Here is an 18,622-nt window from a genome sequence, read left to right on the forward strand (position 1 = left end):
ATTCAAAATTTCAACCGAAACGATCCATTTAAACCGAAAAACCGATCCATTTAAATCGAAATTTTCCGGTTCGATTAAAAACTGAACAAACCAAGCTGTTTGAACTCTGGTCCACCGAACCCACAAACATAGGCAATCTAGATTTCAAAAGGACTTAATATTGAATCAAATTGTTAGTAATTTCAGGTTATACTTTATTATATTAGAATGACTACCACTAAAAACATTCTTTAATTTTCATATTAGTTACTAAAATGCTTTCAAAAAGGTCAGCCATATATGTGTCAAACGGTACCAGAACACTTTCAATAAATCACATATTTCTTCCTTTTTTTAACAAGTTTTTAGATTTTCTTCATTCGTAGCGTAATCTTGTGTAATCTTACAATTGAAGTAGTCAAATAATGAATAACAAAATATATGTTTCTGTACCTTCTATCAATCAATCAATTAATCTAACAATCTATCTATCTATTTTGTTTATATTTGTTATAGGTCCCTTAAACCAATGCCTTGCACTGATAACCCAATATGAAACCACCAAAATAAATAAACCACCAACAGCAACTGGTGTGTAATTCAATGTATCCTTGTTGACGGGGTAAGACACTGGCAAAGAAAATAAAACAGTGATGGTGATGACCCAAAGCACTGCAACCCATCCTACAAGTAGGCTGTACCGGCCAAGGTTGAACGGGCCATGAACGAAGGTTTTACGGGCTAAGGTTATGCGAAAGAATATTGGGAGTGCGTATGCGATGTAAAGCCCAATCGTGGCGATTGATACCATTGCTTGGAATGCCACCAGACTTCCCAGGGACTGGTACAGAAGGATAAAAAAAAAAAATAAGAAATTATTTATTGGGCTGGTCATCACTAGCAGTCAGTCCTTGCATATGTACCGGACTGGTACTGAAACCACATACTGCTACATTGGCAGGTGCATACCAGTATAATTATGGTATCCATCAAGAGTGAGTCTATGGTACTATGCATATCACGGGTTGTTACCGTGCTACGGCTCTATATTCGTGTTTTCAAATTCTAACGGTCGATCCGAACCGTTCATCTTGTTCTCTATATTAATATGTGTTTGGAGACCAAATTTTACATTTTTTGAAAAAAATTTACTATTTTTTTAGATATTTAGAAAATCACTTGATCTGAAAATTCTGGACCATTCAAAAACAGTGATTTTCAATAAATCTAAAAAAATAGTAAAAAAAATTCAAAAAATGTAAAATTTGGTCTCCAAACACATATTAATATGGAGAACAAAATGAACGGTTCGGATCGACCGTTAGAATTTAAAAACTCAAATATAAAGCCGTAGCACGGTAACAAATCGTAATATGCATAGTACAATAGACTCATTCATCCATCAATGCACATAAATAATGTGCTGAACCATAGTAAGTTTATATATACGGTCCTTTTTTTTTTGAAATAAAGAATGCGCTGATCTTGTCTTGGTGCCATCAATGCACAGAATATTAGTGCATCAATGCTGGACCCAGCTGGTCAGGTAAATGCTATTACGGTATTACCTGATATGGCTGTAAACTGGTAAATTTGACTGTGCTTTTTTTTTGAGAGAGAGAAAATGATGGAGGTGTGCCTTTTACTACTAGACCAAAGGCTGATTCTTAATTTCACGGCACTTTTTCTTTTATTATTATTAATAATAATAATAATAATAAGATATTTTTCTTTGAACTGTTTTGATTGCACTTATCATGATAGCTTGGAGTCTTGCTGGTATAATAATGGCAACTTGACCAACCAAAATAATCTTGCAACTAGCACTTTTGGCATTAATGTGAAAACACCATAAACTAATAATTAAAATAAATATAAGATTTCTATCACATATTGTAATTTTTCTAATGTAACTTCTGAGAAAACTTGGGTTATGAGGAATATTACTGGCAAAGCCATGCAGACAGAAATAGCTGCTGAGAGCCAGACTGCATTGATTGGGACCTCTTGTTTATTCACTTGATGCCACAGTGAAGAAAAAGGCATTGCACCATCTCTTGAAAATGCATATGCCATTCTGATTTTGCACAAAATTAAAAAGAATGTTAAAGCTGCACAAAAAGAATATTAAGGCTAGTAAATGATAGATTTGCTATCTATTTTAATCAATTAATCGACATATCAGGTCAATTTGCATCATAACACATTTTTTATGCAATCTATCATACAGCATATATAATGCAAATAGCCCCATCCAAAATTTTCTTTTTTGACTTTTGCCCCCCCAGCCAGTAAGGCCCAATCACCAAAAGTTGAAGCTTCAATTGTGCAATTGAGCCTCAAATCTAACCTTTTATAATTACATGCCTTAATAAAAACTTAACTAAACAATAAGTTACCTAGAGTTGCTAGTAACAGAGCTCATGCCGCAGAAAAATATCGCAACGGCAACAATTCCCAGACAAAGAATCCCACCGACCCCACTTCCGTACCTACTTTTAAACGCAAGGTAGAACACCTCAGCAATTGCATATCCACCTGCATCATTATCTGCATTGAGCAGGTAAGGGATGTTGGTTGCTGCGAAGGTGATGCCAAGAATGTAGCCCCACCCGACAATTATGGATATGCCGATGGAGCTTATAATGCCTCTTGGGCCATTTATATCTGCATTTTTTGTTTCTTCTGTCTGTGTGAAACAGCAAAAAACAATATTTTGTTTTTTTCAGACGAAAGAATTTCAGTTTGTTGCTGTGAACAGGTACTAATTTTCCTTGATTGCAGTTCTTAATGAGCTAGCTCTAAATTGGCCTATATTAAACCTAAACTATTCAGTTGGTCAGATAGAAACTTAAAAATGGTTGGGGATTTTGTCCACAGCCCTTTGGACAAAGGCACATCCAAAGCTGCCCCAAACCGTCTTATGTTTGTTAAAAATCACCCGGACGGTTTGAATTCAAGGAGTCATTTAAATTTATTAAGTTTTAAATTATTTGCACAAATCTTAATGCATAAGGGACGGTTAAAGTTCGGCTTTGGATGAGGCTTTGTCCAAAGCCCTTTGGACAAAATTCCAATTCCCTTAAAAATTGACCTCAGAGCTGCGCAACTGTGATTCAATAAAGGTATCATTAGGCCTCAAATTACCCTGGTTGTGTGCAATTCAAAGTTTAAAACACAGGACGCAAACCAGTAAAAATGTGAAAACCTTTAGTTTTGTTCAGTGAAAATTGACATGTCCTCTAAAATAATATACTGCTAGAAAGGGAAAAAATATGAAAGGGATTTTCTTACCATATGAGCAGAGGCATCATAACCAGTCAATGTATACTGGCTCATTAAAAGGCCTATCAAAAAGATATAAGGTTTGCTGTGTATTCCTGCGCTATTATCTGTGTTGAAATGCGTAAATACAAACTTGGCACTAGCCCTCTCGGTTGCTACTGTGGGGATTACTATCATAAGAACAAATACACCTGTTGAGAAATTGCCCCATTAGAGTTTGCAAAAATAAGCAAGCATGCATGTACTTCATTTCTTTATATATATGTGGTGCTTGATTTAATTCAGAGAAAATATTATCAATTACAGCAAGAAAGTCTCTACAACTGGTCAACTGCAACAATTTGCACTGTTAACTATTGGATGTATTATGTACTAAATTCTTTCTTTGTATATAGGTTGGAGGAGCGTGATTACCCAACATGTTCCATGCAGCAGCTAATTGGCCTAAGAAAGATAACCAAGTAATTGATAGGCTATTGATTATAGCATGAATCAACAATATTCCGGCATGGAAAGCAATGACCACATATTTTGAAGCTAAGTAGCCGCCTCCGTTATGTCCTCCAGTGCTGAGAAGAATTATTACTTGAATTAACTGTGCCAACGAGTAATCTACGCTCGTCGTAACTGCCCACTGTAAAATTTCAAAATTTTATTCTGAGAATTTTAGAAATTTTCAGGGCATCAAAATTGTTTCTTTCTCTTTTATAAAAAGAAAAAAAAATTACCTGTCCAACGATGTTGAACCTGCAGGTCAAAGAAAAGTAATTGGTTAATAATTGGAACTCAATAATCTCGCTACATAAAATAGCCGAATAACTTGATATAAGGGGAATGCTTAAACTGAGAACAGAAAAAAGAAGAAGAAAAAGTTCCAACCTTACATTCTACAGAGCTTTGCAATATTTTGTATAGATTTTAGTAGTAACAAAAGCAAGTTCCTCCAATTGGCTACTACATTATTAAAGTAGGCTTCTTCTTTTTGTGTGTACTATGATTATTAAGCTAGAAATATAACCTTAATTGTTCTACCAGAGTAATTCTATGTAAATCACTTTGTCAAAGGAGTGAAAATGCATACATATCAAATTACCGAAAAGAATTTTTTTTTCTCAAAATCAAGTGTCAAGTTGAAATAATGTTTCCATTATGAAACGGAAGCCAACAATAAACAATTACCAGCCAGTGATCCAGGAGGCAAATGGGGCCCATGAATGACCTGCCAGCTTGGCACTCCAGTAGTACAAGCCACCTGAGGTCGGGTACGACGAACAGATCTCAGCCATTGACAAACCAACCAGCATTGTGAACCCGCCGGCAATGAACCAACCATATGTCATAGTGAGGGGCCCACCAAATGTCAGACCCGTGTTGTATAGTGTGGTGATACCCGTCAAAACCGAAATGATTGCAAAAGAAAATGCAAAGTTGGAGAGAACCCTATTGAGTAATTAACTAATTAATTAATTAATCTGCCCAGTAAATGATTGAATAGGATAACATCATGTGTTTCTCAAAGATTAGTCTAGTAAGATAACATTTGATATTGTTGGCTTTAATTTGGTACCAAGTACCGCTTTATGCTAGTAATAAACATGACAAATTGAAAGGCATCCTCTATGACTGGTACAATACCGCATCCGAGGGAAAAAATAATCACCAGACCAATTCCCATAAAAATATACCATTAGACAGAGTACAAACAGCCCCTAAATTACAACTATCCGTTTCTTTTTATGGAGTTAATTTTGGGGTAAAGATTTTAACAGAGAAATTTTGGCTTCATGCAGCACACGGACTATAGAATCAAAACAAAGACGCATTATGGTTTGTGCGCTGCGTGAAGCCAAAACAGCTCTGTTAAAATCTTTACTATTAATTTTGGTCGTTAAACATTCAAATATGTACAAAACAGCTCTGTTATGTTGGACTTCAATAATAGATGGCAATTATATATCAGATATGTTAGGTGGTAGTGGTGCTGGTACTGGTATGATATGTTTTTTGATTGAAAAATACCCCACTAAAGAAACACGTGACAAATAAGCAATACACACACACACACACACACACACAATTTCGTCCATAATTTTAAATTAAAATATATGGCATAGACCAAAATAGCATAAATTTGAAATGCTCAAGGACCACAATTTCAAGTCAGAAGTTTTATCTACCAGCACATCCAAAAGATAAATTAAGAAAAGGAAGGTGAAACAAAAGAAAAAAGAAATCGGCTAAAGCTCAATGGAAAATCAAACAAGAACAAAAACAAAAGGGCTAGAATATTCAACTGGTTGTTATATTATCTCGAAATTAAGAGCAATAAATTAGGAAACACATAATAGAAGAGAGAAGAATTACGAGAGGTCGCGCTTGAGCTCCTGTTTGTAACCGAGCTCGTGGAGGCGTGTATGGCCGGAGTCCACCCCGTTGTCCATGGCAATTGTATAAGACCCGTTGCCATCTTCCTTCCCCTCCATCTCTCTTCAATCTCTACCTACAAGCTACAACTCACACACGCACTAGAGAGAGGGAGAGAGAGGGAGAGGATGGGGGTTGACAATTTTGTATAAACAAGAGCCTCCCTCGCTTGAAAGGCGTATGAAGTGTGGTGAAATGTTTGTCGTCTTATGGAGTATGGACCAATGGTATGAACAGAAGCAATGTCATGAAAAGTTGGAGATTTATATATTCGGACTTCAGAGGATCAATAATGGTGCTGAATTTTATTATTATTGAAGGCTTGAGATCGTCTCCATTTGGCCTGAAAAAGACTGGTCCGGTTAATTCATGGATGAAAAGAATTAAGTGAATGAAATTATTAATTTTCCAATTCAAAGTTTTGTCCTCATCTCTTTCATATGTATAGTTGACAATTAATATATATTATTGTAGCTCAAATATTTTTACAATCTAATTCATCATTATCTTTTACTAGTCAGTTAATTGTTGTGTATTTAGTTTAATGGTATAATATACTTTATCAATTTCATTTTCCACTTAGATACTATATCATCTGATCAACTTCTATGAAAATATTCATCCAATGAGCATTTTTTTTTGTACATTCTTATTATAACTAGTTGAATTTTGAAGATATCTCTAATTTAAAATTTACTATAATTTGAAAAACAAAAAATCAAAGCGAGAAGAAAGAAGATCTTATCTATTTTATAATAGAATCTTTTGCTGAGGTAAACTCACATTTTGAAAATCAGAATCATTTTATAATTTGTTAAACGTAGTAAGATATTAACTAAGATAAATTTAGCTAATGGCTTGTGAAACATAATAAGGTATTAATTAAGATAAATTTAATTAAGAAAGGGTGACAAGATTATGTCAACTATCTCTTTTGTGGTTTTTGCAAATTCACTTATCATTTGTTTATAACTTGTAGTTATATTTTGTAATACCATTGAAGCGTTATGGTATATAAAAGTTTCATTCCTTCAAAAAAATAGACTACCCGCAGAACTAATTAGGGATGTGGTTTGTGGGTTAGTTGGCTAGAACATAATAACATATGTTTCAAAGGTGTATTGGATGTAATAACTAGTCTGGGATGCGCAGTTTGTGGATTATTTTTGAGTTACAAACTACACACGACGTATGTGTTTGGACAAACACTATTTATTAGAGATTGATTTTACAAATATACAGTTAAAACTATATTTTGAAAAAAAAAATTACCTTTTTAGAGTAAAAATGGTCTTTTAGTTTGTTTATGTTTTTTTTTTCTAGAAAACTCTGGTAGGATAGACCAGTGTTGTAAATAACAGTATGTTGTCGTCGAATGAACAAGGTATCATTAAACGATTAATTAGGAATAATTGGAAATAATCGGCTATAATCGGAAATAATCGGCCGATTAGTCGAGAAATTCTGTGATGGTTTAGTCACCGTCAACGACTAATTAGCCGATTAATCGACCTAAACGGACATTTTTTACAGCACTGGGATAGACAGGTAGTATAGTTATATTTTTTATGTTGTTGTATTCTTGTATGGCTTTCTAATAAAAATCTGTATAACAAAGTATTGACTGATTGACGCTTAGCTTGTATTAATTTTGTGTATTTACCACATAATAGTAAAGGCAGTGGTGCATCAAGCACACAGAATTAAAACTTCTCCCATAATGGATAGGTCCAGTTTTAAACGCCGGAGAGGAACTGAGCCACGTGGTTGGTACAATTTTCATTCAAAAACGAATCTTGGACGTTAATTAGCTACATTCCCGAGCTAACCAAGACCTGTTCTTCCAACACCATTACATGAAAATGGGCGTCTCGTTCGGCAGTAAATATGTATGGTTCAGTAGACCAAGTCTAGAATCTATAACGTTTTCAAAGTTCAGCCGCTAAGCCAGTCAAAGGAAAAAGGCAGGAAGAGTCGCTGAAAAGTGGGACCGTGGATAGCTTGGGACACTGTAAAGTGTAAGAATAGTCTGCGAATTTGTTCCCATTGGCCATTGGTGCGATAAGTTCTAACAAAAAGATACGTAAAATTGCATCCAAGCTTCTCATCGTGTTTTTTTATTTTTTATTTTCGTTTAAATTTTCCCATCAGGTGTTAGCTACACAAACAATTGCTATTTTCAATTTTATATATTATAATATGATCACAAATTGGGACGATTTCACCCGGAAAAAAAAAAAAAGGGAGTATACAAGCGTATCACTAAGTTACAATCATACAGATAAATTAAATCCAATCACTGTTACACCGAAATAATATTTTGAAATATTTTATTGCTAAGGTCTAAGTCGTTATTAATTATAGCTTTTTAGATTAGACAACACTAAAATAATATTTTGAAATTTTTTATTGACTTTTCTAATAGTCTGAAATTGTCTATCAACTTTCAACCTTTTTTCCACAGTTGTAAATGTGAAAACAAATTGGTAAAATTTTTTTTGTTAGATCCGATTGCTAATATATATCGCATATAAATTATTTTTGGTTGATGTTTAAATCACGAAATAGGGAGTTTAGTTTTCAGTTATTTCATCAAACGAGTTATACTAGCCTGAACTGGTTTAAATTTAATTTAATTAAGAAAGCCTCGTTAAATAACTGATGTTTTTTGCTTGAAGATAAAAATTTATATATATATTTTTTAATTTTTCTACTATTTATTAAGTATTTTACAAAACTGATGTTTTTAAGTGGTACATAATTGTCTAAAAATAACAGTTTTGTAAAATACTTAATAAATAGTAAAAAAATATAAAATTTTATGTCCAAGTATATTTTAAAATAGATATTATATTGAACAGTTTGGATTGACTATTTAGACTTTTAAAATTGCAAAACTAAATTGTTATAAGATGTTATAACTTACAAATATTTTAACAAGGTGAAGATACAGTAACGCTAAGTGCACATATATTTTATTTTAAAACATGTAAGTCATAGCAATTGCGTTTACAATTCAAATTTATTACATCAGATAGTAACTGAGCTATCTTACATAAATTAGAATTTGAAAATGATGTGTGATGGGGATACAAACTATTTTTTTTATTTAAAGTACTTAGTTTTGTTGTGTTGGTCCTTGGTCAAATTAAAAAATATCTTAGGAATCAACATAGATTTGTCTTTTTCATTCTTTTTTATTCAGTAGAGTATTTCATTAATATGAGGAGATACCTTTGAATCTTGGTTGGATTAAAATAAGTTTGAATTGATAAGTCGGTTTGCATTTTAGTATTAAACATCCATCTAGTTTTGCACATTTATGGTACCACAATTTTTATGACTACCATTTAAAAAAAAAAAACTCCGAATTAGAAAATTCGAAAAATATCAAGACCTCCAATTCAATCTATATTTCCATTCTTCGTGGAGGGAAGAGGGAGCGCAGATTGAATTGGAGACCTCCCAAAAACTTAAATATCAGTATATTATAGTGCATGTTTGTTTATTTATTTTTTGAAATATGGTATAAAATAAAAATTTCGGTTTATGGTAGCTTGTCAACTCAATACAATTATTCAATTTTTTTTTCTTTTGGGTAAGAATATATTAATGCCAATTTCTTATGGTTTTTTGATGAATCGACGAAGAACGTTGTGTGTGTGTGTGTTTTTTTTTTTTTTTTAAAACAAGGTACTATTTGAGATTTTTTTTATTGATAATCTTCCAACAAGTTCACAACTATTCCAAACAAAGTTCAAACTCAATGTTTTTATAAATATAAATGGAGTCAAATATTTCAATTTTGAATATATACAAAGGCAATTTCATTCGATTTCGAAGTCCTCATTTGAATCTATTTTTATTGGGAGAATTTCATGTATACCTCTCAAAAACTTTAAAATTTATGTTTTTTCTGCTTTAAAATCCGTAAAAATATCATATTTAACCTTCTAAATTATCAAAAACTCACAAATTTATTAAATCCATTAATTATTTTTAGTAAAATCATTTTAAATTTATAAAATACCCATTTTACCACATATCTGTCCGAAAAATGATTGGTTCCATATATTTTACAAAGAAAAAATAATCAATTATTTTTCAAAGTTTTGATTTTTTAATTTTTAAATAAAAAAAGATTCTGTAATCATGCGCTCCACTCGGTTTGTACAGAGGAAACATGTGACTGGATCTGATAAATTAACATTCATATGGAATCTTGTTTAACAAAAGAAAATGTGATGTGAAATATGAATACAACGGAATCCAGCTGTTCAAAATTCCTCGCGTGATTCACACCCCAAAAGAAAAATATAATAAAGAAAGGTCGTACTTAGGGAACGAGATCACTGGTAGAAAATTTGTCTCTAGAGTCATTGTCAGATGAGATCAGAATTATTTTTAAAATTTAAATATTTAATTTGAGGTCCACTTCAGATTCATCAACAGTGACTCTACAAGCAGGAAATTCCTGCCCTCAGAGGTGCAGGAGATTCAATTCCTGTACTTAGACTGTAGAATGATAAAGTGTCAGAATTCATATTACCCTAAGTTAACAAAAAGTTTCAAAAAACATATCAGCATTCGTATCAATATTAAAAAGATTTTGTGTATTTCATTTTGGATCAAATTGATGACCGATCGGAAAATTTGAAGGCTCTAGGGCTGTTATTTCATTTGAAGGCTTCTTGATTGGGACCACGGGATCAGTTAGCATCTCTCAATTTTTGAGGTCGCTAAACAGTTTGGCAGCCTGAGTAAATCTCAAATTCTCATCAAACTGGAGTGTTTTGATTTATATTTTTTTGTTTTTGCGATTATGGTATAAACAAAAAATTCGGTTAATTTACGCCACACATGATTGTTTCGGAATGCTTCGTTTTCTATATTTTTTTTTGTGTGTGTGTATTTTAGGCATCCATATTTTACTTATTTCAATAAAATAAATAATGCTATCACATCCTCAATTGGATTGAATTTTGTAAGTATAGCGTCCCCACCCAATCAAGAAATCCCACATTCTTTGTTGTGCGAAATGCTTCTAGTAGGAATTACACATTGGATTTTCTAAAGTTATTTATTAGGAATAATTTAAAAAAAATTAAAAAACATGTACCTGTGTCAAATATTTTTTTCAGAAAAAATCAATGTCAAACTATTTAACTATTTAATGTATATAAAAAATTCATTGTCCGAATTTTGAACCTACAATCTCTCAGACATCATTACATGATACAAACACGCATCTTAATTATTAGATATGCATGGTTCATGGTTTCATGTTTTCAAATTTTCTAATTTACTGACAATTGATCTTTACATGCTAAATAATTCTGTTTGGGTTTATATATCATCGCACTGGTAAAATGGAGATCGCCTAAAAAGCTAAAACCAAGCGTGCAAGCCTTAAATTGGAAATTTATCATTTAATGGGAATAGTGAATTCACAACTAAATAAGAATATCAAAAATTGTAATTCTATCTAAATTAAATAGCATCCTTTGTTTATTTGAGCACTCAAAAGATTCATCGAGATTCATGAGCAGTCAAAAGATTCATATCCTTGGTTTATTTGTGCAAACAAAATATTATTATTTATTTTCTCTCATCATCAAACTTCCTTCGCTGTACAACACCGTGATGTGCAACAAATCTTGACCCTTGATATTGGCATTTACGGCTGTGATTGCCATGACTTGACTGAGCGTTGCAGAGGATCCAGATTCTTCCTCTATATTAAACAAGTTCTATGGCTTTATATTAGGTCAATCTGTCAATGTCATATCTAGTTGGACAAAATCAAATAAACTAAAGTGATGATGTAGCATTCATCCTCTTTTTTTTTTTTTTATTATTAAAACGGATACGGTAAGAGTTGGATATAGATAATTTTATATTGTATATGTTACAAATTATTTTTATCTGTATCTCTTACTTTTATTTACTATAAATTATTTTATTTGTACTTTAATTTTATCTGTTATAATTATTAGATAACAAAACGATAACGGATAAATAACAAATAATACTAATATAATAATTATTTTAATTATTTATTAAATAAAATGTTAAAACAAATACATTCATTTCACAAATATATTGTACTATATTGAAAAAAAAAATATGATCATATTAAACGTAAGTAAATCAATTAAAGTACTATTTTCAATACTTATTAATATATAAATAATATACAATTTTTTTTATAATTATCCGATCAGCTAATAGGTACGAAATAGGTTTTACTCGTACTCTTATCCGTTTAGATAATGAAAATAAATATTCACCCGTATCCAATAAATTTATGAATTTTTTTTATCTGTACCCATCTTATCAAATATGATAGGGGTTAAATAAACGGATAAAAAACTGTTATTGGCACCTCTAGATGATTTTTTCAATAATGATATTTTTCTTTGATGCAGTATCCATTATCTTCCTTGATTGATGAGTTGATGACCCACATGTTTACAAGTCATAGAAATATCCAATTTACCGAGTCAAAGAAACCTTTTTCCTGGATTTTTGTGTGGGTCCAGAATCCAAATTTTTGCTCATTTCTAGTCGTACGGTTTATTGAGATCAGATCTCTAGATAAATAAACCAAAGTAGGATGAACTTAAGATTAATGGGGTGAGAAAGAAGAAATTTAAAATTTATTTGGTTGGAATAAAAGTTTACATGTGGTTAGGGCGGCGGCGGGGGGGGGGGGGGGGGGGGGGGGGGGGGGGGGGGGGGGGTGTTAAATCTTTTTATTTTATTTTGGATAATGGGGTTAAAAGTGAAGGCTACCATTTTATATCTTATATTATATCTAGGGAAAATTGTGCCAATGCCACTCCAAAGTCTTTAATTTTGAAAAATGCCACTCTAAAGTTGGAAATTATGCCAATGCCACTCCAAAGTTGATTTATTCCTAATTTTTCCATTCTTATACAATTTTTATACTATTTTTATTAAAATAATCTGAAAATTTCTGTTTTGAAATACGTATTTATGTATTTCCGATTATACCCCTCTTCTCTTCTCTTTCTGATTATACCTTCTCTTTCTCCTCTTTCACGTGAGAAATCCTCCTCTCTTCTCTTTCAATTGATCACCTCCTCTCTTCTCTCGCCGATCCATCAATCCTCTTGTCTGCCTCTCTGCCTCTTCTCTCGCCGATCCCTCTCTGCCTCTTACAATCGTCGATTCCTCCTTCCTTTTGTTGATCCCTCTCTTCTCTGAAATCTCTGATCCAATCTCTTCTCTAAAATCGCCATCAATCCATCTCTTCCGTTCAGCATTGTCACACCCCGCGGCCACGGGTCGTAACAGTCCCCCGCCGTAAGCATACAACGCCGTGTATGCTTACAAGGCAATTAACAATTCATACAACATAACAAGCAATATAAAATAAGTTTCTAGTATATAATCAGAGTACACAGTCTGGTCAGAATATCATACAACAAAAGTATCTCATCCGGATACCAACCACGAGGCCTACCCTAAATCTATACAACAAAACATATCTAGGGTCATATACTGGTAAGCTACTAAGGCCTACTACTCTCGTGCCTCTCCGAAATCAGTCGCACCAGTACCTGTAAAATAACCGGGAGGGTGGGGGTGAGAATAAATTCTCAGTGCGAAAGTTGCCACAGTTTAGATTATTGGACTTGCAATCAAACTCTATATTCAAAAATGAAACCCAAACAATAACAGTTCAAACAGATATATATATAATCATAAATAACAGAATGTCAATGCTCGACAACAGTTTAATCAACCTGAAACACAGTTTACGGAATTTCCAAGATGAATTTCAAACACAACATATATTTTGGCTTAACTCAATTCAATAACTCAATTCAATAGGGCTTGTAGCAATTACAGATGTTCTTTCGAGCTGAACCATTATCAAACCCACATCTGTAGGGTTACTGACACCTACAGATGGCCAACCGCTGGACCCTTTATCTGACACCCATCTGCAATCGCTTGGCTTAACAGTTTATTAAGGTCTGGTTCGAATCATATAAAGAAAATCCTTTTTTTTAGAATCGTTTCCAATATTCGTCATATTCAATCGACCTTTCAAATGCATTAACACGTAGGAGAATGCCACCGAGCCATAGACGTTACACATGTCACCCACGATTTTCAATCACATCTCATAACATAATCACCCTCCCTCGTCCCAACCGGTACTGGGAATATCGAGGGCCGTTCACCTAAGGCCATTTAGGATCCTGGGAATCCAAGTCAGCATACAGCCCGACTTGGCAAATTCATTGGATCCAAGTGCTTAACTTCGTAAATCCATTCACATACATATCAAATCATTTAGTTCGTGGTGACTTTCAATCAAGATCAGATCACAATAGATCAACATAACCTATAACCATACCAGCATGCAAATCATTCAATTCAGATCAATTCGAGTTTAATTTGATTGGGCTATGCAAATGCTCTACACAATTCAATGATGCAATCAATGATATTCAACATGACAAACGAATAAACAGTTTAATTCCTGAAAATAAAGTATCAAACAAGTCCAAGAATCCCGCACCTGTTTAAGACGAGCGTACCACTTAGTTATGGATCAGGCGTCTCGAATTGCCTCGTTAAGTCTTGCTCGACCGAGCCTACACCTATATTATACGTATACTTGGTTTAATTCGGGTTCAGTGGTCTATACGTTCACTTTTAGTTTACCAATGGTTCATACAATCCTAATTCAATTCTTATGCTTTGGTATCGGTTCTTTTCGGTTCCTTCTTTCTTACTCAAAACCTTTAAAACTCACACAACTTACTTCTGGGTCCCTCAAACCCTACACAATTCCACTTAGGTTACCATTCATTCACCGTTTCACTACTTTGGTTCTCGGTTCAATTCAATTTACCTTTGGGTTAACCCTAATTTGGTCAAAACCTCAATTTAACCGTTAAACGTTCTAAAAATTTACGATCAAGAGGCAACCCTACCGATTACAAGTCTAATTGGTCGGGTTAAACAAATCAAATCACGATTATGCCAACTTTCATTTTTGGCACGAAACCCTAGAAATCAGATTTCACAAATCGGAGGAAATCGGGAAAAAGATTGACAAATAAACAACCAAGGAGTGTAGAGGAACTAGTCCTCGAGCAATTCGAACACAAATCTCGAGTTTAAAACGAAAACCAGAGAAATCGAGAAATCGTAGATTTTAGAGAGAAACAAAAAGAGAAAAGAATACCGAATAGGAGAGTTAGAAGAGATCCACGGGCGTTTACTTGGTTTCGGTTTCGATTTCTCGCAACAATCGGGGGTTTGAGAGGAACGGGAAACTCTCTCGCTCTTTTTCTTCTCTCTTGGCAGAAATTTCACTTAAAATGGTAAAGGAATGAAGTGAGAGAGAGAGAGAGAGCAGGAATTATGCAAATAAGCCCTTGGAATCACCCAGTGCGGATCACTCACCCGCACTGGATCTGAGTGCGGACGCACTCGACAGTTTGTAGGTCCTTCCAGCACTTTCCAGTGCAAAAATCGGTGTCGGTGCGGGTCCTCCACCCGCAGTGCGGGTCACTTCACCCGCACTCAGCACTTAGTCAGTTTTCAGCATGAATTTTAACACAGAAATCACCCGCAGTGCGGGTGGCTTCACCCACAGTCAGAACTTAGTAGATTTTTGGAATGAATTTTAACACAGAAATCACCCGCAGTGCGGGTGGCTTCACCCGCAGTGCGGGTCACTTCACCCGCACTCAGAACTTAGTAGATTTTTGGCAGAATTTCAGAAAAAGTCCGAGCGTAATGCGGACGCACTGACCCGCAGTGCGGGTGGCCTCACCCGCACTCAGTACTTAGCCAATTTCAGTTCAACACAGAAAATCATGAGTGCGGCCGCACCCACCCGCAGTGCGGGTGGCGTCACCCGCACTCACAGAAATTTCAAAGGCAATTTAAGGAAAACAGAAGTCAGTGCGGGTCAGTCACCCGCAGTCACCTACCAGTGCGGACGCAGTGAGCCTGTAAAGTCTCAAATTCTCGAAATTTCGACGCGGTTTCGATTCACACTTAACTTACTTAATTAGAGGAACCTAAATTAAGGTTTTAACTTTCATTTTGTTAGCACAATTAACTTGATTCTTGCTTTTAATTCATTTGAATTTAATTGTAAAAATTTCGTAACGTAACAAGCATGCATCGCCATCAATCCAGCAGTGGAAACTCTACGCAATCGATTTCGTCCACCGCTGCCTAGCCGGGTGACAGTCTGTTGCCAATCGTGCAATGCCCGAATTGCGGGATCGATGTGAAGAGATTTGTGAGCGGTACCACAGCAAATCCACAGAGGATATTCTACAAATGCGTAAACAACAAAAAGGTACTAAATTTTTTGACAAATGATCTTTAGATTTTACGGATTTCCTGTGCCTGTACATACTGGTACCAAAGGATTACCAGTTCCAGTCGGTACCAATAAAATAAGTTATACTAATTGCCAATTTGTTTTACTAATCGCCATTTTTTCTTTACTGATGGGGATACTTTTGAATTTTTTTGTTGCAATCAAATAATTTTCCAAAATACTGGTACGGAGGCTTAGAATTTTGTAGTTATTCTTTCTTTTTATTTAATTTTTTTGTTGTTTACTAGGACTGAATTGTTCTGAGTGTGTCAGTTGTATTAGGCTTTTGGAAATAAAAAGGATTTGAAATTTCATAAAATCAATACAGCTCTGTATATTTAATATTTTTCATGTAAGTTTATAATCACCATGAAAGAAATTCAAGTTCACATCCTAGTTTGGTTTTTAATCAGCAAAAATGAAATCAATGATAACTTGATGCCATGTAAGCAATATGTCATCAAAATGATTATTATCAAGAGTCAGAATTGAAGTTTCATTCAGTATATTATTACTAATGACATGCATGTACCAGGAATTTTACTATGTTGCCCATGATTTTAACTCCAATTTTTCAATTTTGTAACAGTGTACATAAGCTCAGAAACCAAATTGTATACTAGTTAGATGGTACAAGCCCATTTGATTTGAATTCATCAAATTTTTAGATACCAATAGCCTGAAGATGGTACATTTGAGGGCTCCTGATTGCCTTCCACTAAACTAAACTTTAAATTCTTGTGGGACCCTAGAACATCTCTGTAAAATATTCTAGAGCTTTTAGATGCTTTGGCTGTGCTAATTGATAGAAAAATTAATTTTACGGGTACATGGTAGTATTTTACAAGTTAATTCTTTCTTGATGTATCATTGCGTGCAGTACTCATGGAACATGATTCTTTCTGTAGTCTTTAATCGGATATGTTTGATTAGAGGGCTCACACAAGGGTACAATAGGAAAAAGATAAAAATCTAACAATGAGTTATTAATTCTATGGGTTTTATTTTATTTTGTAGAAGACATTTTCGTGCAGGTTCTGGATCTGGGAAGAGGACTACGAGACATATCTTCGTGACATTGGTTGATTATAAATGTTGTTGTGATGATTTGTATTTTGATTATAATTATGTGCAAGTAGTGTCAATGCCTCTTAATGGTTGATTATGCAAGTAGTGTAGAGATGCTTGAATATGTATGTCAATGCGTTTTAATGGTTGATTATGCAAGTAGTGTAGAAATATAGTTTCATTTTTAGGGTCACTTAGAAAGTGTTTAGTGTTGGTCTATTGTCACTTGATGGATGTAATTGAACTTGACAAATGATTGGGTGAATGTTGTTACCAGGATTTTGCTTATCGCATGTTTGTTTCTTTGACAGAACATATTAGTATGCATCTACAACTTCCCTCTTATTTTTACCTTGTTACATCTTACTGCTAAATACAATTTCTTCACTCCTAGCGATGGATGGCATGGGAGGAAGTAATAAAAGGTCACTCAATACCAACAAGAATATAAATCTTAAATGCTAAATAAAATTTCTTCACTCCTGCTAAATATAAATCCTTCTTAAGAAACTAAACATGATATAAATCTTTTGCAACAAAAGCCCTAAAAACATGATATAAATCTTTTGCAACAAAAGCCCTAAAAACATGATATAAATCTGCAACAAAAGCCATAAAAACAAACACAAATTCAGTTCAAACTCCATACTAAAAACATGACAAATATTACAATTTTGCAAAATTACCCCTGCCAACTATTAAAATCCAAGAACTCCCAAAAGCACTAAGTCTTCAATCTTCTCCTTCAGTAAAGAAAAGAAGGCATGCACATACACCTATACTGAAAAATCCAAAAAAAAAAAAATGAATGCAATCAAGGTTATTTCTCACAATACCAAATTTAATGTACATCAAATATTTTGTTTCTTTTGTTACTGGTACAGAACCATTATTTCAATTTTGTTACTGGTACAGAACCATTATTTCAATTTTTACAAACTGAAACAGTACAGTTCGATTTTGTTTGTCAATTTGGCTTTGAACAAATGGACAAATAACATATTGAATATACAAGCAATGTACAATTTAAAGCATACATACATAAAATTTCAGATTATAAAAAATGAGAAGCCTACCAGGCTTTGAGGGAGAGAAAGGTTAGACCAAATAAAACAATTTAAATTCCAGTCGGTACCAATAAAACAATTTAAGCTAAATTGACAAATATATTAAATAAAACAATTTAATACTTATTGTGTGAAAAGTCACAGATTCGAAATCCGAAAGAAACAATTCTTTCTTAATATTAAATTATTTGATAGCTTAACCTTCAATATTTACTCAAAAAAATAACATATAAAATATATTACTTGTACTTAAATTCTTTGTAAGATCTTTTCAATTTAGAGACATTTTAGAGGTTAAACAAAGAGTGTGGTTACTGTGGTAGCATCACTTCTAAACAAAAGTAAATAAAAGCCCATTTGTAGTTGTCATATACTTAAAAAAAAATTCATTATCCATAAAGCCCAACTAGTCCCA

General features: G+C 33.6%; 1 protein-coding gene across 1 annotated transcript; it reads right to left on the bottom strand.

Moving 5' to 3' along the window:
- Positions 1-382: 382 nt before the first annotated feature.
- On the bottom strand, positions 383-5,954 carry LOC144562790 (amino-acid permease BAT1 homolog). Its single transcript, XM_078312080.1, has 8 exons — positions 5,629-5,954; positions 4,444-4,704; positions 3,993-4,011; positions 3,679-3,898; positions 3,274-3,455; positions 2,379-2,668; positions 1,927-2,056; positions 383-820 (listed from the first exon to the last, which is right to left on the bottom strand). Exons 1-8 carry the CDS (start codon positions 5,745-5,747, stop codon positions 464-466), a joined length of 1,578 nt encoding a protein of 525 aa, XP_078168206.1. The 5' UTR covers positions 5,748-5,954; the 3' UTR covers positions 383-463.
- Positions 5,955-18,622: the final 12,668 nt, after the last annotated feature.

The sequence above is a fragment of the Carex rostrata genome, chromosome 12 (genome assembly GCF_964058835.1).
Source record: "Carex rostrata chromosome 12, lpCarRost1.2, whole genome shotgun sequence".
NCBI lineage: Eukaryota > Viridiplantae > Streptophyta > Magnoliopsida > Poales > Cyperaceae > Carex > Carex rostrata.

Bases quoted from the DNA above. Each gene is read 5' to 3' on its own strand.
- LOC144562790 (XM_078312080.1), bottom strand. From the start codon at position 5,747: ATGGAGGGGAAGGAAGATGGCAACGGGTCTTATACAATTGCCATGGAC. The intron at 3,456-3,678 runs GTAATCACGCTC...ATTTCTCAACAG, and splicing joins TGCTGCATGGAACATGTTGG to GTGTATTTGTTCTTATGATA. The intron at 2,057-2,378 runs GTAACTTATTGT...GTGCAAAATCAG, and splicing joins TCTGTTACTAGCAACTCTAG to AATGGCATATGCATTTTCAA.